This window comes from Oncorhynchus kisutch, linkage group LG17, assembly GCF_002021735.2.
Source record: "Oncorhynchus kisutch isolate 150728-3 linkage group LG17, Okis_V2, whole genome shotgun sequence".
Classification (NCBI taxonomy): domain Eukaryota; kingdom Metazoa; phylum Chordata; class Actinopteri; order Salmoniformes; family Salmonidae; genus Oncorhynchus; species Oncorhynchus kisutch.
The window spans coordinates 59783925-59807695 of NC_034190.2; the positions used below are offsets into that span (position 1 = coordinate 59783925).

The window sequence follows — 23771 nt, forward strand, 5'->3', positions numbered from 1 at the left end:
GCCAATAATAGCTAGTTTTCAGTTTTCCCCTCCCCACTTAGACCACTCCCAGACAGTCCTAGCAAAATTCCTGCTTGAGAAATTGCTCTTTGCTAAGAAGCTATTTTTGTTTATTTTTGACCATTTTAATTGAAACAATCACAGTAAGGTACTTAATTGTTAATCGGAAATTATTTGCTATTGAGATAAAAAAAACAGCTGCATTGAACCTTTAATTTGGAGTTCGTCATTTTCAATGCTGCAGATTTAGTCAATTTCATTTGGTCTTATTCTTCCCAAGACAATCAAGAATGCCAATGACTGTGTCAAACTCAACAAGAGGATGATCATAGATCAAACTAGGAGTAAAAAAATCGTGTTTTCTAACATTTTTATTGTTGAAGAATACAAGGGTCTATAGAGACTTAATAACATTCAAGAAAACATGTTTACATCCATGCATGGTCAACAGATACTAAGCCTATATGGATTTATCAACAAAATTACACTTGATGAGTCAAATGAGTCTTATTGCTGAAGTGTATGGGGCCCAACCAGAGTTTGAGCAATGTTTAGATGACAGACAACAAAAAATAGAACTTAAGCTTGATTAAGAGTGCTCTCTGCTGGCAGAAAGAAAGTTTCACACTGTATTTGCTTTTTATCACATATAGAGACGCTTGAGAGCCGAAATGACCACTCTGACTGGTCTGTCACAGGATTCTTCTGGGCAAATTCTCTTCTACCCATGGATTAAAGGTCACAACCTAAACCAAGAGAAAAGAAACACAGGTTACTGTAGCTACTGTGACCAATGTCTGTTAGCTGCGGGATTGTGATACTGAGCTATTTATGCCAATCAAATTAGTCACATGTGCCGAATACAACAGGTGCAAACCTTACAGTGAAATGCTTACTTATAAGCCCTTAACCAACAATGCAGTTGAAATAAGTAATTAAACAAGTAATTAAAGAGCAGCAGTAAAATAACAATAGTGAGACTACAGTATATATAGGGGGGTACAGGTACTGTAACGGTTTTCTTGTGGTGAAGGAGAGGCGGACCAAAATGCAGCGTGGTTTCTATTCATGGTTCTTTAATAAAGAAAACTATACATGAACAGACTAAACAAAACAATAACCGTGAGAAAACCTAAACAGCCCTATCTGGTGCAAACACAGAGACAGGAACAACCACCCACAAAACCCAACACCAAACAGCCTACCTAAATATGGTTCCCAATCAGAGACAATGACTAACACCTGCCTCTGATTGAGAACCATATCAGGCCAAACACAGAAACAGACAAACTAGACACACAACATAGAATGCCCACTCAGAACACACCCTGACCAAACAAAACATAGAAACATACAAAGCAAACTATGGTCAGGGTGTGACAGGTACAGAGTCAATATGCGAGGGCAATTGTTAATTGAGGTAATATGCACATGTGGGTAGAGTTATTAAAGTTACTATGCATAGATGATAACAACAGAAAGTAACAACAGTGTAAAAGAGGGTGAGGGGGGGCAATGCAAATACTCTGGGTAGCCATTTGATTAGGTGTTCAGGAGTCTTATGGCTTGGGGGTAGAAGCTGTTTAGAAGCCTCCTGGACCTAGACTTGGTGCTCCGGTACCGCTTGCCGTGCAGTAGCAGAGAGAACATTCTATGACTAGGGTGGCTGGAGTCTTTGACAATTTTTAGGGTCTTCCTCTGACACCGCCTGGTATAGAGGTCCTGGATGGCAGGGAGCTTGGCCCCAGTGATGTACTTGGCCGTTCGCACTACCCTCTGTAGTGCCTTGCGGTCGGAGGCCGAGCAGTTGTCATAACAGGCAGCGATGCAACCAGTCAGGATGCTCGCGATGGTGCAGCTGTAGAACCTTTTGAGGATCTGAAGACCCATGCCAAATCTGTTCAGTCTCCTGAGGGGGAATAGGTTTTGTCGTGCCCTCTTCACGACTGTCTTGGTGTGCTTGGACCATGTTAGTTTGTTGGTGATGTGGACACCAAGGAACTTGAAACTCTCAACCTGCTCCACTGCAGCCTCGTCGATGAGAATGGAGGCGGCTCAGTCCACTTTTTCCTGTAGTCCACAATAATCTCCTTTGTCTTGATCACGTTGAGGGAGAGGTTGTTGTCCTGGCACCACACGGCCAGGTCTCTGACCTCCTCCCTATAGACTTTCTCATCATTGTTGGTGATCAGGCCTACTGTACCACTATTGTGTCATCGGCAAATGTAATGATGGTGTTGGAGTAATGCCTGGCTGTGCAGTCATGAGTGAACAGGGAGTACAGGAGGGAACCGAGCACACACCCCTGAGGGGCCCCTGTGTTGGGTATCAGCGTGGCAGATGTGTTGTTACCTACCCTTACCACCTGGGGGCGGCCCATCAGGAAGTCCAGCATCCAATTGCAGAGGGAGGTGTTTAGTCCCAGGGTCCTTAGCTTATTGATGAGCTTTGAGGGCACTTTGGTGTTGAACGCTGAGCTGTAGTCAATGAATAGCATTCTCACATAGGTGTTCCTTTTGTTCAGTTGGGAAAGGGCAGTGTGGAGTGCAATAGAGATTGCATCATCTGTGGATCTGTTGGGGCTGTATGCAAATTGGAGTGGGTCTAGGGTTTCTGGAATGGTGTTGATGTGAGCCATGACCAGCCTTTCAAACACTTCATGGCTACAAACTAGTGTGCTGTGGGTTAGTCATTTAGGCAGATTTCCTTTGTGTTCTGGGGCCAGACATTATGGTGGTCTGCTTAAAACATGTTGGCATTACAGACTCGGACAGGGAGAGGGTGAAAATATTAGTGAAGACACTTGCCAGTTGGTCAGCGCATGCTCGCAGTACACGTCCTGGTAATCCATCTGGCCCTGTGGCCTTGTGAATGTTGACCTGTTTAAGCTCCGGAAAGCGTGATCACACAGTCTTCCGGGAACAGCTGGTGCTCTCATGCATGTTTTAGTGCCATTTGCCTCAAAGCGAGCATAGAAGTAGTTTAGCTTGTCTGGTAGGCTCGTGTCACTGGGCAGCTCTCGGCTGTGCTTCCCTTTGTAGTCTGTAATGGTTTGCAAGCCCTGCCACATTCAACGAGCATCAGAGCCTGTGTAGTACGACTCAATCTTAGTCCTGTATTGACGCTTTACCTGTTTGATGGTTCGTCGGAGGGCATAGCGGGAGTTCTTATAAGCTTCCGGGTTAGAGTCCCGCTCCTTGAAAGCGGCAGCTCTAGCCTTTAGCTCAGTGCGGATGTTGCCTGTAATCCATGGCTTCTAGTTGGGGTATGTACGTACAGTCACTGTGGGGACGACGTCATCGATGCGCTTATTGATTAAGCCAATTACTGATGTGGTGTACTCCTCAATGCCATCGGATCAATCCCTGAACATATTCCAGTCTGTGCTAGCAAAACAGTCCTGTAGCAGCATCTACAGCATTATTGATCTAGTTACTGGTGCTTCCTGCATTAATGTTTGCTTGTAAGCAGGAATCAGGAGGATAGAATTATGGTCAGATTTGCCAAATGAAGGGCGAGGGAGAGCTTTGTATGTGTCTCTGTGTGTGGAGTAAAGGTGGTCCAGAGTTTTTTTCTCCCTCTGGTTGCACATTTAACATGCTGATAAAAATTTGGTAAAACGGATTTAAGTTTCCCTGCATTAAAGTCCCCGGCTACTAGGAGCGCTGCCTCTGGGTGAGCATTTTCTTGTTTGCTTATGGCGGAAAACAGCTCATTCAATGTTGTCTTAGTGCCAGACTCTGACTGTGGTGGTATGTAAACAGCTACGAAAAATACTGATGAAAACTGTCTAGGTAGATAGTGTGGTCTACAGCTTATCATGAGATACTCTACCTCAAGCGAGCAATAGCTCGAGACTTCCTTTGATATCGTGAACCAACTGTTATACAAAAATACATAGTCCACCGCCCCTTATCTTACCAGACACTGCTGTTCTGACCTGCCGGTACATTGTATAACCAGCCAGCTGCGTGTTGATAGTGTCGTTGTTCAGCCACGACTCCGTGAAGCATAAGATATTACAGTTTTTAATGTCCCGTTGGTAGTTTAATCTTGCGCGTAGGTCATCTATTTTATTCTCCAAAGATTGCAGGTTTTGCTAGCAGAATGGAAGGAAGTGGAGGTTTATTCGATCGCCTACGAATTATCAGAAGGCATCTCGACCTCTGGCCCCTTTTTCTCCACCTCCTCTTCACGCAAATCACAGGGATCCTGGCCTGTTCCCGAGAAAGCAATATATCGTTCTCATCAGGCACATCAGACTCTTTAAAGGAAAAAAAGGATTCTGCCAGTCCATGGTGAGTAATCGCAGTCCTGATTACCAGAAGTTATATTCGGTCATAAGAGGCGGTAGCGGCAAAATTATGTACAAAATAAGTAAAAACATAAGTTACAAAAAACGCAAATAAACCAACCAAAAAACACAATCGGTTGGGGACATGTAAAACGTTGGCCTTCTTCTCCGGTGCCATTATTATTTCATCCCTCACCTTACAGTGTAGCCTTGGTCTCTGCCTTATCCTTAGACTCCTCCTCTACTACTAGATTCTTCTTACTGAGGTGCCGCACCACCATTGTGGCATTGAACGCCCTCTGAAAACATATAGTCCACAGGTACAAAAGTGTGCTTTTAGAAAAGGTACATTTTGCCATTATTCCACAGTGTACCACAGTGACATAGTCATATGTTCCTAGTGATTGACAAAAACGTACCTCTACCATAGACTACTTAAACTGGTACAACACTTCCACTCAAAAAGAACTAACTGAAAGAACAGGCAGAGCCACGTATCCAATATAATTTCCCAGTGTGGCTTGCTTTGTTGAGGAAATTGTAGCGTTACCACCCATGACTGTATTTGTTAGTGAAATGGTTGTTGAATTTGTTCATTTTCAGTCCCGTGGCTTTCACCAAGTGAGTTCTTAGGTGTATGTTATCATTAAAATTAATATCTTTATGACAATACATTACATATCTCATTAGAAAACTCATGGTTTACAGGCCACACCAGGCCTGCAAGTAGGGTTGCAATATTCTGCTAACTACAAATCCTGGTTGAATAATTTCTTGCTTATTCCATCTGTTTTCCATGAATTTTCCAACTGTGATTTCTGGAAAACCTGCGAAATTTGGGAACGTTACCAGAATTTTGCAATCGTACCTACAAGTCACATTATGCTGGCTTGCAAAGTGATATATAATTCCTATTAGAATCCAGACAGATTTTGGATATCCAACAGCTGGAATTTTTATTCACCTGCAACATGCATTCTTTATGACTGCCAGAGTTAGGAACATTTTTCTCTTGTATTATTGACTGTACGTTTGTTTATCCCATGTGTAACCCTGTGTTGTTGATTTTGTCACACTGCTTTGCTTTATCTTGGCCAGGTCGCAGTTGTAAATGAGAACTTGTTAAATGAAGGTGAAATCAAATCAAAAACATTACGCCATTTAAACTGGAACAAACATTTCAATAACAGGTGCAAAAAAATCTAACTAACTGATTGGATTGGTTTTGAAAAATGTATGTTATTTATCTTTATGTAGCATAAGATTAATCAATCAATGAATGTATACGCAAAAACAAAGATATTACAAACTATTCAAAAATTATCTACCTGCAGTAGACTATGCTGGCAAATATGATAATGATTATGGTACAAATGTGGCCTTTTAGGGTACCAACCCATTGACAAATCTGTTGGTATCCTGGGAAACAGAAATGTATCTTCACATCGTACCCCTTTTTTGGAGAACGAGAGATAATTAGTGTAGATTTATATTCAGAATATTGGGTACAAAAATGTACCACCAGGCTCTTTATCCACATATGTACCCTAAAATGTACTAAGAGGTACCATGTGAGATCATTATGTGTACCTCTGAAGGCACATTGTGTATTTTGATATTTTTGTTCCCTAGGGAACAATATTGTACCCTAACTGCACCCTTGTTTCTAAGAGTGTAGTGCATTCCTGCACACAGAATAATTGATTTACATAGTCAATGTAACTGGGCATATATCTAGATTCTAGTTTTATGGGAGATATTGTATTGTGGAAGATGATTTGGACATTTTAAACAGTGCCCAGGCAGGACTAATCTTACCTTCCACTGGCTCTTAGCAAAGTTCTTCTGGATCTGCTTACTGACTGATCCATGAATGTTCTTCTCCAGAGCGGCTCCTCCTGATATCCTGATTCAACAACACACACAGCACCAATCAACAAGCCATCAATACCTCACATAACTTTGGAGTCATTAGCCCGCTATGCAAAAACTGGTTGAATCAAAGTTGTTTCCACATCATTTCAACAACCAAAATTCTGTGTTATGACATTGAATCAGCATGGAAAACTGATTGGATTTAAAAAAGTAACCAACTTTGAACCTAAATCCAATGACATGGTGATGTTTTGTTGATTTCACGTTAGCTGACAACCACACCTCAACCAAATGTAAATCAAAACTAGACATTGAACTGACATCTGTACCCAGTGGGATGCTATGTGTACCGTATACTACATGTGATATAGTGACAGACCTACGGAGGCTTTTCATCGAAATTCTAGAGGGAACATAAAGTGATATGCAATCAATATAGATCAAGAAAATTATTATATTTTGAGCAGAAAGAATCTATTGTATGTTTGGATTAAAGTGATCTATGTTTAAAACTCAACTGCCATGGACATTACGATAGGCTATAGAAGTATAGAAAAACTTGAAAATATCCCTAAATATCAAAGTACCCATTCATTGTGTTGTATAGAACATCTCATTCTTTACTTCAACTGACCAAATACATGCACACTGATAGTACTGAGAATGTTTACTAAACATGTTATAGAAAAGAATACACACAAAGCTACTAATCTTTTTTTAAACTCACCAAAGATGCTTCAAGGCCTGCTCACAATTGTACCTCTCCTCTGGTTCTTTCTGCAACATGTGCGGAATGAAATCTTTTGCTGAACGGAAAAATGTGGAGAGAGAAGCAGCATTCAGGAGGACATACAATTTCAAGACAAAAGAAAGTTAAATTAAAAGCACGTTGAAAGAAAGAAAAACAAGACTTTATTTCCGAGACAGTGATAACGTTGCGTGACAAATAGGTGTGAGATGTGATGTGATGAACTAATACAGGCTAGCTAAAAGGATCTCTCATAGACCAAGGTCATACTTTACCTGAATTAGAGATTTCATCCCAATACGGGGAGTCAAACTCATATTCAGCCTTCATGATCTGCCTGTACATATGTGACTCACTCTCGTCATAAAACGGAGGGTAGCCACAGAGTCTGGAACGTCAAAAAGAAATCCTTTTAGCACAACATAACTTTTCACTTGCCTGTATTAAGTCAACTGTGAGGAATGAACCATTACCATACACTCACAGTATATAGGTGATCACCCCCAGAGCCCACAGATCCACTTCTTTGCCATATGATTTCTGCTGCAGAAGCTCTGGTGCTGCACATAAAATGAAAGAGAAGGTTCATGTATGAGGCTCAAACTGCTTTAATTCTACATGATGAGGGTTCAGAAGTGATCTATGTATTTGGGGATCCTCACCCACATACGCAGGGGTTCCACATGCTGTGGTGAGCATCCCCTGCTCCTCCATCTTGGACAGGCCAAAGTCACTGATGACAATCTTGGAATCTTCCGACGGAGTCTGATACAGTAGGTTCTCAGGCTGGAATGATAATAATAGAAGGTCTAAAATAATTGACAATTAAGCTGCATCTATCAATCACTTGAACACTTGTACCAAACAATAAGAAAATCACATGAGAGTGTTGATCATTCAGCACATTGACCATCTACCTGTGAACTCTCAGATACATTCTATTCTCTTTTATGTTGATATACCTGGGGGACATATAACAGTAATCCTACGATGCTGTTTATAGTGAGGTTAAGTGTTTTTCTAACAGCTAGTGGACAGTTGTACCTTCAGGTCCCTGTGCACGATGCCCAGCTGGTGGAGGTATTGGACTGCCTCCAGAAGCTGTTGTATGACACGGCTGGCATCCCTCTCAGTGTAACTCCCCTTCTCCAGAATACGGTCCAGCAACTCACCTCCTGTAACACTGTGGTAACAAGCCATCAATTGCATTGTAAAATATAAGCAACAAAATAATCAACAATTCATCTTGGATTAGATCATTTCAGGATATCTAAATTAAAATCCCACCACCCACAGAGTCATAACCAGATAAAGCTTTGTAGATGTCTCGAAGGTCTCCTCCAATGCCACAATGTTGGGATGGTTGATTCTGAAGGGGAAACAATGGATACACTCTGAACCATTGATTTCATGTCTATTTTGGATTAGCTAAAAGTGCAGATGTGACACTAACCTGCGTAGCACTGCTATCTCATTCTCCAACATGGCTTCTTTGCCCTTTAACGCCCTCTTGCGGATACACTTGACTGCTACAAGTTTCAGGGTGCGGCGGTGCTGAGCCACGCGCACCTCAGAGAATGATCCCCTGAAACACACCCACGTCATATTAGTAACCATTCATACAGGCTTTCGTTCTCATTGCTTTATTTTGGGATGATAATTATTCAGTCACCCGATGAATTGGGATGGCTTCCCCCTCTGACAACTCCGGGGGCCTCTGCTAGAGAATTGTAATACTTCATAATGGGAAGAATGTGCCAGGATTTCAGTAAGCATCAAGGCATCAAGGTAATGGCTCTCACAGAATTGTATGGCTCTCACACCAAGTAAAGAGCCTTATATCTGTGTGGAAACGGCATGTAGATCTAATCCTATGTGGCAAAAATATAACAGACACTCACTCTCCTAGCTTCTCTCTCAGATCATACACTGCTGTGATGTCCTCTGCTTTCTTCCTGAATTCCTTCCCCAGAGGCATCTTCAATAGGCTTTATGCAATGGGGAAAATAGAAAAACGTAATATCTCCTTTATTTGAGCAGAAATAACTCATTCACAATTCAAAGGAAAAGCAATAAGGTTATTCACCCAATCCAATTACACTGGTTAGTTATTTGGCAAGAAATAACTCTAGGGTCTGCACATCTTTAGTATTAGGTTAAGAGTAGCATTTATTTATATTCTAATGTGTGTAACTTGCCAAATCTTACTTTTAAACGGTGTTGAAATGAAATAGCCATCATAAGATAGGTCTGGAAGTAATCGGAATCATCTTTATACTGCTTTGAAGGTTTCTGAAGTTTCCGTCACTTTCCATCGAATGGTCATGTTCCATGCCAAATATGTCTGTACAAGGACTTCACTATTATATTTTTCCAACAGTGTAACCAAAATGTTAAATGCAGAATTCAACTTTGCAGCCTCAGGCTCATTTTAAATATATATTTTGATAGCGTTCAAGCCTATAACATACATGTGTTTATAACCTATTGTATTAACTCCAAATAGCACGGCAGAATGACTTGGTCAAATCTAACCTCCTAGTCTAAATAGGACATGACTATTCAAATCAACTTTAATCTACCTGTAAAGTATATATAACATAAAACAAGTGTGCTGTTTGGTTATATGTGGCAAAAATAATAGGATGCCAGTTTACCTGTTGATTGCAGTGGCAGAGAATAATCCTGACTGTTAGCGTTCTTCACAGTTCTTCTCTCTGTACCTTCGTCACCACTGTCCTCTATGAGCATTCATTGAAAATCACACTTTTTTCCTGAAGCAACCTTGTCCACTCCACCCACACACTAACAGTACAAAGAGAAAAGCGGATGGAGAAAGCAAAGATGAAAACTGCCTCTCACAGTTACTCAACGCATCAGCTTCAAGAAAACAAGCCATGTGTAACAGCTTACTGTCAAGAGGAACTACTCAGTAGAACATACAGTGAATAGTACATTTCTCTGCATCTGGTACATTGCGTTTGGTAGCACTGTTTACAATTTGATCAAGGAGAAAGCCATGTGCACCGGTTTACTTGCAGGTTGTCTAAGCCTGTGAAAGGAACACCACAGGCCCCATATTTACATTATGTAACCTGGCTTTTGTCTCTGCAACACCAACCTGCACTATCCTTCTATGGGCACAGGGTTATCCAGTGAATCTCATCTATCCAATCCATCTGGCACAAAGAACTCAAACAATCCTCTCGGCCAGAAGAACAGTCTATCCCACATTCTGCATGCCTTTCATAGCAGAGCTGCAAAACAGAGGAAGATGCATTTACCCTGAGGACAAAATCATGCTTCGGAACAAAAATAAAAACAAATAATTGGGCTTAATTACTGTGCCTATTCCATCTGAAATCAAAATATATACTCATTACTAATATTAATATTATTACACTCTCTATTGTAATCTATAATCTGCTGTTAGACACAGTAATTTCAAACTTTTAACTGCAGTGTAGAATTCAAACTGTCCTAAGTGATAACTGTCCACATTTTAGGCATGTTGATATTGTTGTTATTGTGCCATCCAATACTGCCAATGTAAATGTGAATACTATTACAAAATCATCTTTCTGTGATGTTTGGACATTTTAGCCACTAGAGAGAAACATTGTCTGAATACATATGATGTCTTAATGTTTCCAGTTGGACTTTTGAGAAAGTATCTGTAAACTCTTCACTGTAGCACAATCAAAAAGACTAAAACTAAAAGACACCTTGATTTGCAGACAGGTTCCCCCAAGATTCCATTCATAGATTTCTATTGCTCCTGTAGCCAAATTCCCTAGTATATATATATATATATATATATATATATATATATATATATAAAAATAGGTCTTAATTTATTGCAAAAAACCCTCTCATTACACATTGGACTCAGGCCAAATTCCGCCAGAGGGCGCTATTGTTCCTGATGACGTTTGTCCTCTGACGTCCAAACATAATCTGCCCAGCTGCTGATACACTCCATGGTTGAGGTCAGTTCTGAATTGAGTTGCGAATTGCTCTTTAAATGCAATTCAATTATTGAATTTGAATTGAATTGGCCACATCCAACAGAAAAAATAATTTGAATTGAATTTGAATTAAAGAAAGTATAATTTAATTTTATGAAATTCAAATGGTTTATTTATTCTACACATCACTATACAAATGTTTATTTTGACATCATGTATGGCTACCAATGCCATGTAGCATATGGTTGAATTTTTGGTTGAATCATTTTTAAAACTCATTCTCCTAAAACAATTTTAAATAATTACATGTGTGTTGTCAATAATAATTGATCCTTCCTTTAATGTTTAAATATCAGAAACATAAATACATTTCTCAGAATGCATTAGCTCAAAAGCTGCAGTATGAAACGGAACAATCCAATGCAATGTCAATATTAATGAGACTTTAATGTCTCAGTTGAATTGGTTTGATTTGTTTTTAATTCAATTCTACTTCCTTACATTAAAATGATGTTTCCTTTGGGGTGTGGCCAATTCAAATTCAATTCATGGATTAATTTCAGAAATTCCGAATTGACGCCACCCCTAATACATTTGTGTCCCCCCACACCACTTCGTAGATCCTTCACTCAGGATGCAAAGGTATCGGTTTCCTCTTTAGATTTAATGGCATGCCGACCCTTAAGAGAGTCCACTGTCCCACTGTTGCTCCACAGCCTAAGTCCAGACCTCCTGGCCGATACTCCCTGCTCAGGGAACATGCCCTCTCCCTTGGCCTGGGAGTCCAGGTTACTTCCACCTGACCTCCACTTTTCCTCCACAGCCCAAGTCCAGACCTCCACACAGTGCCACGCCATCACGCCTCTCCCTGGGCATCACCCACCACCCTGTCCATAGGTATCCCTGTTACATGCAATCCGTTACTACCCAACCCGGGGTATGAGTCTGAAATGGGGAATTGTACATTTGGGTACACCTTCTTTCCATGGTTATACTAATGTTCTCCTGTGTCCTTATTTCTCTTGGTTAGCCTACTGTCTGCAAATGCTGTTACATTGTAAATACATAGCAATTAAAAATACATGTTTCACTTTGCATCAAATTGCTTGATCCTGGGTAGAAACATTATAATGTATCACTAGCCACTTTAAATAATGCCACTTTTATATGTTTACATACCCTACATTACTCATCTCATATGTATATACTGTACTCTATACCATCTACTGCATCTTGCCTATGGCGTTCTGTACCATCACTCATCATATATTTTTATGTACATATTCTTCATCCCTTTACACTTGTAGTTGTTGTGGAATTGTTAGTTAGATTACTCGTTGGTTATTACTGCATTGTCGGAACTACAAGCACAAGCATTTCGCTACACTCGCATTAACATCTGCTAACCATGTGTATCCTTTGCAACAGCATCGTAGTAACATAACATTTGATTCAATGTATCCTTTGGGACAGGTTATAACATGGCAAGGTGTGCCTTGTTTAAGGGTTGTTACCCTAGTCTATTAGGATACACATATCAACAACATAGCTAGCTGGGTTTTTTGTTATACTTTCCCTTGTAGTTACATGTAACAATGTCACACTTTGTTTGGAGTTATTAACATGGTAATTCACAGGTGACTTTGAAATGTGTAATTACAAAACATAAGTTTGCAAAAACATGAAGTAGATCCTGAGTAATTACACATGTGGAATACCCTTCAGCAAGTGGACTTGTAATCACACTAGTTAACTGGCCTTCCATAGCTCTTCGGAGACTAAGTCATTGGTACATTTTTATTTATAAGGCCATACTGAGACAGCTCTCATTCGCGTACTTATATTGTCCAGCAGACTAACGCCAATGATCAACTACAGTGTCTTCAGATAGTATTCATACCCCTTGACTTCCTCCACATTTTGTTATGTTAAAGCCTGAATTCAAAATGGATGAAATATATTATCTTGTCACCCATCTACGTACAATACCCCATAATGACAGTGAAAACATGTTTTTTGAATGTTTAGCAAATTTATCGAAGTAGTATTCACAACCCTGAGTCAATACATGTTAGAATCACATTTGGCAGCGATTACAGCTGTCAGCTTCTCTGGGTAAATATCTAAGAGCTTTGCACACCTGGATTGTACATTATTCTTTGAAAAAGTCTTCCAGCTCTGTCAAATTGGTTGGTGATCATTGTTAGACAGCCATTTTCAAATCTTACCATAGATTTTCAAGTAGATTTTAGTCAAAACTGTAGCTCAGCCACTCAGTAACATTCACTGACTTCTTGGAAAGCAACTACAGTGTAGATTTGGCCTTGTGTTTTAGGATCCTCTAGGATTTTGCCTGTGGTTAGCTCCATTACATTTCTTTTTCATCCTGAAAAACTCCACAGTCCTTTAACGATTACAAGTATAACCATAACACGATGCAGCAACCACTATGCTTGAAAATATGGACAGCGGTACTCAGTAATGTGTTGTATTGGATTTGCCCCAAACATAACACTTTGTATTCAGGACCAAAAATGAATTGCTTTGCCAAATTTTTTGCAGTATTACTTTAGTGCCCTGTTGCAAACAGGATGCATGTTTAGGAATATTTTTATTCTGTACAGGCTTCCTTTTCATTCTGTCAATTAAGTTAGTATTGTGGAGTAACTACAATGTTGATTCAGCCTCATTTCTCTATCACAGCCATTATTGTTTTAAAATCACCGTTGGCCTCATTGTGAAATCCCTGAGCGGTTTCCTTCCTCTCTGGCAACTGTATTTATGTAGTGACTTGTATTGATACACCATCCAAAGTGTTAGTTAGAACTTCACCATGGGCCTCCTGAGTGGCGCAGCGGTTTAAGGGTTTGGGTTTGGCCGGCCAGAATGTCCTCGTCCCATCGTGCTCTAGCGAGGTGCATGCATGCTGACTTCGGTCGCCAGCTGTACTATGTTTACACCATTCTAAAGAAGATTAAACTGTGTCACAGGATAATTATTTTGTTGTTGAATTGGGTCCATTTTAGCTGCAGTGTAAAGACAGCTTTAGTGTTGTATTGTAAGCAACAAAGGCAAATAATTCACAACAGAGGTTTCTATCATCAACTGTGCTTTAATGTAAAAAGAACAAGAAACAATAGTATTAACTTTTCTAAGTACTACCAGTTAAACAGTGTATTTCTTTTGTTAGTAGCTAAATATTTTCAATTTATATCATGAGTAATATTTGAACTAAAAGCTGCTTGGTTGCATAGTTTAAATGCTTGGCTGATCTTCTCTTGAAGAGAAATGAATACATTAAATTAATATAAATTGATCTCTACCAGTCACATGTGTTCCACCTGGCAAGCATGGCTAGTTCCGAGGACCAGAGTCAGAGTAAGTCCAAATGATTTTAGAACATCCGACAAGTAGAAACCATAAAGTAAGTGCATTATCCAGAGGCACATTGCCACAGTGAAATGTGTACTCTGTGTCAGTCTTATGTGAACAAGTGCTGTATACAGTGCCTTCGGAAAGTATTCAGACCCCTTGACTTTTCCACATTTTGTTACAGCCTTATTCTAAAATATATTCAATTGTTTTTTCCCCCTCATCACTCTACACACAATACCCCATAATGACACGGCAAAAACTGGTTTGAAGAACTGAAATATCACATTTACATAAGTATTCAGACCCTTTACTCAGTCCTTTGTTGAAGCACGTTTGGCAGTGATTGGCACACCTGTATTTGGGGAGTTTCTCCTATTCTTCTCTGCAGATCCTCTCAAGCTCTGTCAGGTTGGATGGGGAGTTTCCCTGCACAGCTATTTTGAGGTCTCTCCAGAGATGTTAGATCTGGTTCAAGTCCGGGCTCTCGCTAGGCCACTCAAGGACATTGAGACTTTTCCCAAAGCCACTCCTGCGTTGTCTTGGCTGTGTGCTTAGGGTCATTGTCCTGTTGGAAGGTGAACCTTCGCCCCAGTCTGAGGTTCTGTGTGCTCTGGAGCAGGTTTTCATCAAGGATCTCTCTGTACTTTGCTTCGTTCATCTTTGCCTAAATCCTGACTAGTCTCCCAGTCCCTGCGGCTGAAAAACTTTGCCACAGCATGATGGCGCCACCACCACACTTCACAGTAGGGATGGTGCCAGGTTTCCTCCAAACGTGACGCTTGGCATTCAGGCCAAAGAGTTCAATCTTGGTTTCATCAGACCAGAGAATCTTGCTTCTCGTGGTCTGAGAGTCTTTAGGTGCCTTTTGGCAAACTCCAAGTGGGCTGTCACGCGTCTTTACTAAGGAGTAGCTTCCGTCTGACTGACACTCTACCATAAAGGCCTGCTTGGTAGAGTGCCACAGAGAGGAAGTCCGGAGCTCTATCAGAATGACCATTGGGTTCTTGGACACCTCCCTGACCAAGGCCCTTCTCCCACGATTTCTCAGTTTGGCCAGGAGGCCAGCTCAAATAGATAAAAACCTGTTTTTGCTTTGTCATTATGGGGCATTGAGTGCAGATTTTTGTCCATTTTAGAATAAGGCTGTAATGTAACAAAATGTTTAAAAAGTCAAGGTGTCTGAATACTTTCCGAAGGCACTGCATATAATAAAGTGCATTTGCATTTGAAAACATGCACTCCAATACTAATAGGTGTGCTCTGTTAAAATAAATGTGTATGAATGAATAATAAACATGGCTTCCACCACAGTCACAGACAACCATGACGTGGTTCTCTATTAGCTGAGTGCTCCAATAACATGTTATTCATATATACCAGATCTGTCTTTTTCTGAACACTACTGCTGCCTCTCAGGTCTGATGGTTTTGACCTTATGGCCAAATTATTAATTGGAACTTATGAGAGCAACCAGTAAATGCTCCTTGTTGAATGAGCTCAAATAAAGTGCACCATGCTATGCTCACACTCCTTGGGCACAGTCAGCTTGTAGCTATGGCAGACCAACTTATAGTTTTGCCCCTCGTTGTTGTCCCAGTGCTCTTTCCCGGACACTTTGTATCGGACAGCAAATTCCAAAGCAGCTCCAGGTAGCAGGAAGGGAGGAACAGGCAGGTGGAAACGAAAGGTGTCACAATTGAGCTGCTCCTGCGTTCCATCCCAGGACTTGCAGGTGGTGGATACCCAGGAGGCCTTGGTTTCTGAGCTGCACCTCCATCCTGTGAAAGAATAGCGCACGCTCACCTCTTTCTCAAAATGGAGGTTGAGGACCTGAGTGATCCCGATGATGCCCAGGTCAAAGCACAAAACCCTCTCCAGACAGACCCTCTGCTGGCGCAGGCGGCTGAAGAATTCAGGTCGATCACCGGGTTGCTGAGGGAACACCGGCTTCAGATACGGCAGCGAGATTTCCAAGTTCTTCCCCCCAGCCAGCTCTGCACCCATCAAAAGCCTGAAGGAGACATGTTGTGGCACAAAGGGATCCTCTCCGGTTTTGAAAACCTTAACGTCCTCTAGGTCCAGGCCCAGACAGTCTACAAAACGCACCCCAACATTACGAGTGTGCCTCTTCCACTCTGTGGAGGAGGACAGAGATCGTGCACGTCTTCGGATAATGGGTTTGGGCATGGGCTCACACGAAAGGCCTCGACTAAACTCCAATTCCCTGGGTGCAGGGGCTCTTGGGTTGGGTGGGCGGATTGGAACACGCTTCCTTTCCACGGCAGCTTTTGATTTGAGCATTTCATTCAGATTGATAGTGAGGTTGGTTCCGGAGGCATTCTTTGAGGCCTTAGGCAGTTCACTATTACATGAGGGAATTCTCTCCTTCCCAATAGTCCAATCCATGATGTTAAATTAAAGAGGTCCTTCACACCTTATAAAAAAAGTGAAGGAAAAAGTTATGGGTGCATAATCTCAAATCTGGTGAGTTTTGTAATGTAAAAACACATTTAATTTAATAAATATTTTTTTTATAAATCATTTAATAAATAAAAATGTATCCTGTTTTATCTACATTCTTCACCATATGCTTTTGAACAGTGAAACATTTTGGCTCTATATGTCAGTATTGTACTGGATAGTACCATGGGAATCTGGTGTCGCGTCAACGTGCTAGTCAGAAATAGGAAACTCGGAAGTATCCAACTTGCTAACTGGTTGAATGCGACACGTGTATAACCAGTTATCAAGTCGTAAATGTCTGAGTTTCTTATTCCGACGAGCACGTGAACACAGCACAAATATCACACACTTTGCTAGCTTTTTATTTTTCAAATTGGCAGGCATTATGCATTCTCAATCATGAAAATGACAAAGCAATATATACCCATTTAGCTAAAGAAATTGCAAACATGATATTGATTTATCATTTGCCCATCTGCACATTTTCTCCTACATGAAACATTTAATCTCAACACAGTTCTGTTTCCAAAACTAAAACCTGTAATAAACAGAGTGGACTATGTTTTGTAGACTTTACCCTTTGCCAAAGTTTGGAAAAATGTTGTTTAGGAGTGCAAGGGCGAATTGAGTTATTGCACACGGGCACTTCACAGAATAGGTGTTCCCTAACAAAAATACGCAATTATATTCTAGAAAGGTTAGTTATAAACATGTTTGGCTATATGCTTCCAGAGACTTCCAGTCATTGCGCTAACACTAGTTAGCAATGGCTCGCAAAACTACCTTCAACTTCCCTCAAACTGCATGCAGACATTAAAATGGTAGACCTATCCATGAGTTCATCTGACTATAGGTAAGTAGAAAAAAGGGCTTAATTGCCAACATTTCACACTATCCCTTTAACTATTAAAATGGGTGGACTAGATGGGCCTACCTAAAGTGCTTTTATTTCTAAATGGCATTTTCATCATTTGATCTCAAATCCAAAATGGTAGCATCGACCCATCGAGACAAAATATTAGCTTCACCGTCCAAATACATATTGTATAACATGCACAAAAAAGAGCCAGTGTAAAACAAACAATTCATGGTGTGACTAGTCTGGGCTACAAAACGTGATATATAGCATACATATATAGCATACATTGCATATATAGCATACATACAGTCCCCAAAATTCCTGTGTGGGGGAGGGTGATTCAGCACTGAAATAGAATGAACAGAATGGACTGTCATAATGGGTGGACTGGCAGCCATAGAGTGGTGAGGAGGAGGAAAGCAACTTCCCTATTCATTTTCTGTATTCTGGGTTCACTCAAGGTTTTAAGCTTTGTTTTACTATTGACAGTTACAGCTGTTTAGGTGATTGTATATCGATTCATTCTCCTTAAACGTAAGTCATCTGATTTATTAGTGTCACACCCTGACCATAGTTTGCTTTGTATGTTTCTATGTTGTGTTTGGTCAGGGTGTGATCTGAGTGGGCATTCTATGTTGTGTGTCTAGTTTGTCTGTTTCTGTGTTTGGCCTGATATGGTTCTCAATCAGAGGCAGGTGTTAGTCATTGTCTCTGATTGGGAACCATATTTAGGTAGCCTGTTTGGTGTTGGGCTTGGTGGGTGATTGTTCTTGTCTCTGTGTTTGTTACACCAGATAGGGCTGTTTTTGATTTTTCACGTTTCTTGTATTTGTATATTGTTCTAGTTTCATCTTTATTAAAGATGTATCTAAATAACCACCCTGCGTTTTGGTCCGCCTCTCCTTCAACAGAAGAAAGCTGTTACAATTAGCTTCAGTCTCTGAATTGTTTAATCAAACTTTTCACTGCCAGCTCCTGATATCAGAGCATAAAAACTACAATCTGTCCCCTGAATTAGCCTAGTGCGCCCAGTTGGGCACACATGCGCACTAGGCCCGAGTAGTTTTGACCGTTTTCCCCGGCTAAACTACACTGAACAAAAATACAAAACGCAACAATCAGAATGAGTTTTTCCACACAAAAAAGGGCTTTATATCAGACAGAAATACTCCTCAGCACCCCTCCCCTCCACCCTGCTCAGGCAATCCCGCAGGTGAAGAAGCCGGATGTGGAGGTCCTGGGCTGGTGAGGTTACACGTGGTCTACGGTCGTGAGGCCGTTTGGACGTACTGCCAAATTCTGTAAAACGATGTTGGAGGCGGCTTATCGTAGAGAAAGTATGATTCAGTTATCTAGCAACAGCTCTCGTGGACATTCCTGCAGTCAGCATGCCAATTGCAAGCTTCCTCAAAATTTGAGAAATGTGGCATATTGTCCCCGGCACAAGGTGCACCTGTGTAATGATTATACTGTTTAATCAGCTTCTTGATACACCACACCTGTCAGGTGGATGGATTATCTATTATCTAGTCATGGCCAATGGTCTTGTGCAATGATGTCATAATTTCCTCAAAGTTTGTACAGCAGATGTAGCCAATTGAATAGTCCACCATTTAAGAATATGCATAAAATGCATCCTCCAAATCCAACATCTGCCTATGCCCACACATATTGTCTCAATAAATGTTTCTATTTTGAATACCCTCAAACACCAAGTTAGGCATAGGCTACCAAATTTCAAAATAGGCCATCATCACTCTTACTCATGAATTATAATTCTTCACGTTTTAAAGGTGGAATGTCCTAACTGCATCTCCATGCCATTAATTTGATTGATCTCAATCGGTTTAAATGGGAATATGCAATTAGATCCTCTTCAATTACTGTTTCGTGAGTGAATTAGAGCAGATGGTGTTAACAAACTATTAGCCTTTCTTGTACTTTGTTTCAATCAAAGCATATATACTGCCTAATAGTGCATGTACAGTGCATTCAGAAAGTATTCAGACCCCATTCATTTTTTCCACGTTACAGCCTTATTCTAAAATGGATTCAATCTACACACAATACCATATAATGACAAAATAAACCATTTACATTTAAAAAAATAAAAAAATAAAAGTCTGAAATATCACATTTACATAAGAATTCAGACCCTTTACTCAGTCCTTTGTCGAAGCTCCTTTGGCAGCGATTACAGCCTCAAGTCTTCTTGGGTATGACGCTACAAGCTTGACACACCTGTATTTGGGGATTGTATTTGGGGATTTTCTTCTCTGCATATCCTCTCAAGTTCTGTCAGGTTGGATGGTGAGCATCACTGCACAGCTATTTCCAGGTCTCTCCAGAGATGCTCGACTGGGTTTAAGTCCAGGCTCTGGCTGGGCCACTCAAGGACATTCAGAGACTTGTCCCAAAGCCACTCCTGCGTTGTTTTGGCTGTGTGCTTAGGGTTGCTTTCCTGCTGGAAGGTGAACCTTCCCCCAAGTCTGAGGTCCTTCGCCCCAGTCTGAGGTCCTGATGCTGCCATCACGCTTCACGTAGGGATGGTGCCAGGTTTCCTCCAGACGTGATGCTTGGCATTCAGACCAAAGAGTTCAATCTTGGTTTCATTAGACCAAAGAATCTTGTTTTGGCAAACTCCTAGTGGGCTGTCAAATGACTTTTACTGAAGAGGGGATTCCGTCTGGCCCCTCTACCATAAAGGCCTGATTGGCAGAGTGCTGCAGAGATGGTTGTCCTTCTGGAAGGTTCTCCCATCTCCACAGAGGAACTCTGGAGCTCTGTCAGAGTGACCATCGAGTTCTTGGTCATCTCCCTGACCAACGCCCTCGACACAATCCTGTCTCAGCACTCTACAGACAATTCCTTCGACCTCATGGCTTGGTTTTTGCTCTGACATGCACTTTCAACTGTGGGACCTTATATAGACAGAAGTGTGCCTTTCCAAATCATGTCCAATCAATTGAATTTACAACAGGTGGACTCCAATCAAGTTGTTGAAACATCTCAAGGAGGATCAATGAATAGAGGATGCAGCTCAATTTCGAGTCTCAGGGCAAAGGGTCTGAATACTTATGTAAACAACGTATTTATTATGGGGTATTATCATTATGGGGTATTATTGTGTGTAGATTGATGAAGATAAAAAAAAAAAAAAAATCAATTTTAAAATCAATTTTAGGCTGTATTGTAACAAAATGTGGAAAAAGTCAAGAGGTTTAAATACTTTCCGAATGCACTGTATGGTCAACTTCAGCTAACCATCCTAAAATATAATTTGAAATAATTTTTTGGGTGTAACTGTGCTATTATGCTATTATATTCGGTTCTGTTATATAAAATGCAAATTAATCATTGTGATCTTGCAAGAGATTGATTCAGCTTTGATCTAACTTTACAAAACAAGCACCATTGTGAGAAGTGATACTTTTCTATTTGTAATAATAAGAAGTGATGAGTATGACTATTGAGTAGGCAACAGATCTTGATGAGATGTCATTTTAAGCGATTGTAGCACCCTTTGTGGTCCTGAAAGGACAGCGCCAGAATCGCGCAATGACGTTAAAGAAGTTGAACCAACTTGTGGTGCTGAAGGATAGCTCTGACATTCACCCAGTTCAGGAACAAACAACAATCATTTGCAGTAGGCTTATAGCCTAATAGTCCTACGACTACATGGTACAGCTATTTGTAGGCTATAGCCTAATGTAAATACAAATAGCTTACTATCATGGCACTGTTGATGAGGATAGCTTTATTGCGAGTAAGCATTTTGTGTAGCTTATACACGGTATCATAATCAATTGACCAAGTAGTAAATCAATTGACCAAGTAGTAAACATAAATCCTTACTACAGGGGCCTCCCAAGTAGTGCAGCGGTCTTAGGCAAGGCGTCACTACAGATCCCAGTTCGATCCCAGACTGTGTCACAACCCGCCATGACCGTGAGTCCCATGGGGTAGCTCACAATTGGCCCAGTGTTGTCCGGCAGCACTACACCCCTGGTCATGACTGGATCTAAATATCTGTTGTAAGACGACAGTGGCGAAGGATATCAATACTACTTCATGCGGATCAAAGTTCCGTTTTAAGATTCATTGGCGTAAAGTTAACTGGACGCTTCTGACTGATCTTGGAACTGTGACAACGGGCAGCCTCTCCCCGCTTGGTTAATCTGAGACAAAATATCCACAGGGAAGCCTTATCAACCCAACCTTCAGTATGCTATCCTGTATATCGTTTTTCGCATGAGACAAACACTTACTACAATATGGCCGAGCCTAACCAAACCACAGACTGAACATTGTCCCATGCAATCAGCTGGCAAATTTGACAAACACTTCCAGCTTATTGCAAGGAAACGTGCTTCGGTTGACTACATTCGGTTCCATTAGGCTATTGTTTACATATTGTTCATCACGCGCATTGCATCAGTATGTTGAAAATACAAGTGACAGAACCTACCACCGCAGCAAAAAGTCAGGTAAATAACACTTTCTCCTTCTCCTACTGTCAAAAGAACCAACAGCACTGACAACGGTAAATATAATTTTATCCTACATTCTGGAACATTCTGGCTTGTAGAGTCTAGCATATTTTTTAGGCAGACTTCTTTCAGACTGCATATCCCTGGGTTAACAATGGTAAGAGTCTGATGTTTTGGAAATGTACCCTTTACCCCTTTCAAACTGACTATTGTCATAGATAGAACAATGAGAAAGATATTTCACCGGATGCGCTTGGAATTTCCACTCACTACCAAATATGGAAGTGAGAGGAAGCCTAGTCGCCAGCAGTGGGAGAAGATGGAAGGAGATTGATTTCTCATCGATGAAACAATACAGCTTTCAGTTCCCAAAACTAGAATCTGTTTTAAACAGAGTGGATGAAGTATTTTAGATTTTAACGTTTGCAAAAAAATGTTTTAAATCGCGTTGCTTAGTGGGTGTGAAAAGGCGAATTGCGTTATTGCACACGCGCGCTTCACAGATTGTGCGTTCCCTAACGGAAATATGCAGACGTCTGCTAGAATAGGCAAATAGGATCTCGCTGACTCTGCCCACCTCCTTGCTTGTTCTGCCCATTATGACTCATTTGTTTCTATTGGAAACGAGAGGCTGTGGTCTGTCTTGGTTTCGTTATAAAAATCTTTGCTATCGTATTTGTTTATTAAATCAGACTTAATTAACATAATCTACAAATCACCTTACACCATAACGACTCATTATTATTTGTAGATCAGTCAGTCAGTCACACTCTACCCATGATACATCACGGTTTTGTTGCTCTCGAACACAACCTCGATCGTTGTAGTGCGACTTCACTTTCAGACAGAAAGGAAGACTTGGCGTATCTTTGTACAGTCTATGGCGTATCCTCTCGAGTCAGGAAATAAATATTATATTCTTATGTTGATCCCTTGAAATGGTTGGCTTATTCAATAAAAACGAATGAACAAATCACAACAGCTCACCATTTGTACGAAGTATGTGATGATTGTCAAGTAGGCTATATTTTGTAGGTTGAACCCGAAGACTGATCCTCCATTTACTAGCAACCTACATATTTCGTAGTTGGCCATTCGCGTGCGTGTGATTACGTGGACTGATTCGCACAACATGTGGGTAAATACTCATGTAGCCAATACACAGTTAGGCCTATCCCGGATGCGAAACTCACAATGTGTAGATCATCGAAGATGCGCCACATACTTCAATTTTGCCATGCCAACGACATACCTGATTTTATCAGGTTGTCTTATGGGAAATGCAGTGCTTGAGCACATGATAGTAATATTTGTCACCGTTTTAGTGTGAATTTAAGTTAACATAAATGTACCTACTGAACCTGAAACATATTTAAACGTCTGTATGGTTATGGATTAAATAGAGAAAACAATACAGCATGTGTGTCCTTAAAGCGTCAGTTGTAATGACATCAATTCCCATAATGCTCTTCTCTGCTAACACAACAGGGCCGCATTCAGCAGAATTAAGCGTTGTGTTAGAAACGGTCCTGTTCTGAACGACCAGTTGAATGTTGTGAATAGGCTATGGTGGCATAGGGGACGATTGTGTGCTGCACGAATTTTGCGATTTGAAATGGGCAGACACATATTGATCACACCTGTCAAACGGGAGCAAACACACTTCAAATAATGTTGAAGAACGGTGCGCACCGTTTTA

The 23771-nt window shown here is 40.8% G+C and overlaps 2 protein-coding genes across 5 annotated transcripts; both read right to left on the reverse strand.

The window, feature by feature from the left end:
• Positions 1-353: 353 nt before the first annotated feature.
• On the reverse strand, positions 354-23179 carry pnck (pregnancy up-regulated nonubiquitous CaM kinase). Of its 4 annotated transcripts, XM_020506376.2 has the most exons (15): positions 23060-23177; positions 10039-10174; positions 9575-9722; positions 9126-9261; positions 8819-8905; positions 8371-8502; positions 8212-8286; positions 7962-8100; positions 7580-7703; positions 7402-7477; positions 7193-7305; positions 6897-6975; positions 6113-6200; positions 4491-4593; positions 354-746 (listed from the first exon to the last, which is right to left on the reverse strand). In XM_020506376.2, the coding sequence occupies exons 5-14, from the start codon at positions 8893-8895 to the stop codon at positions 4492-4494; spliced, it is 1005 nt and encodes a 334-aa protein (XP_020361965.1). In that variant the 5' UTR covers positions 8896-8905; positions 9126-9261; positions 9575-9722; positions 10039-10174; positions 23060-23177; the 3' UTR covers positions 354-746; position 4491. The 4 variants fall into 4 exon arrangements, with proteins under 4 accessions (XP_020361965.1, XP_020361964.1, XP_020361966.1 ...); XM_020506375.2 differs by lacking the exon at positions 9126-9261 and having other exon boundaries at positions 23060-23179; XM_020506377.2 differs by lacking the exons at positions 9126-9261; positions 10039-10174 and having other exon boundaries at positions 23060-23174.
• Positions 13679-23187, reverse strand: ppp1r3da (protein phosphatase 1, regulatory subunit 3Da). The gene is made up of 2 exons (XM_020506379.2): positions 23060-23187; positions 13679-16694 (listed from the first exon to the last, which is right to left on the reverse strand). Exon 2 carries the CDS (start codon positions 16664-16666, stop codon positions 15758-15760), a length of 909 nt encoding a protein of 302 aa, XP_020361968.1. The 5' UTR covers positions 16667-16694; positions 23060-23187; the 3' UTR covers positions 13679-15757.
• Between the last annotated feature and the right edge of the window lie 584 nt (positions 23188-23771).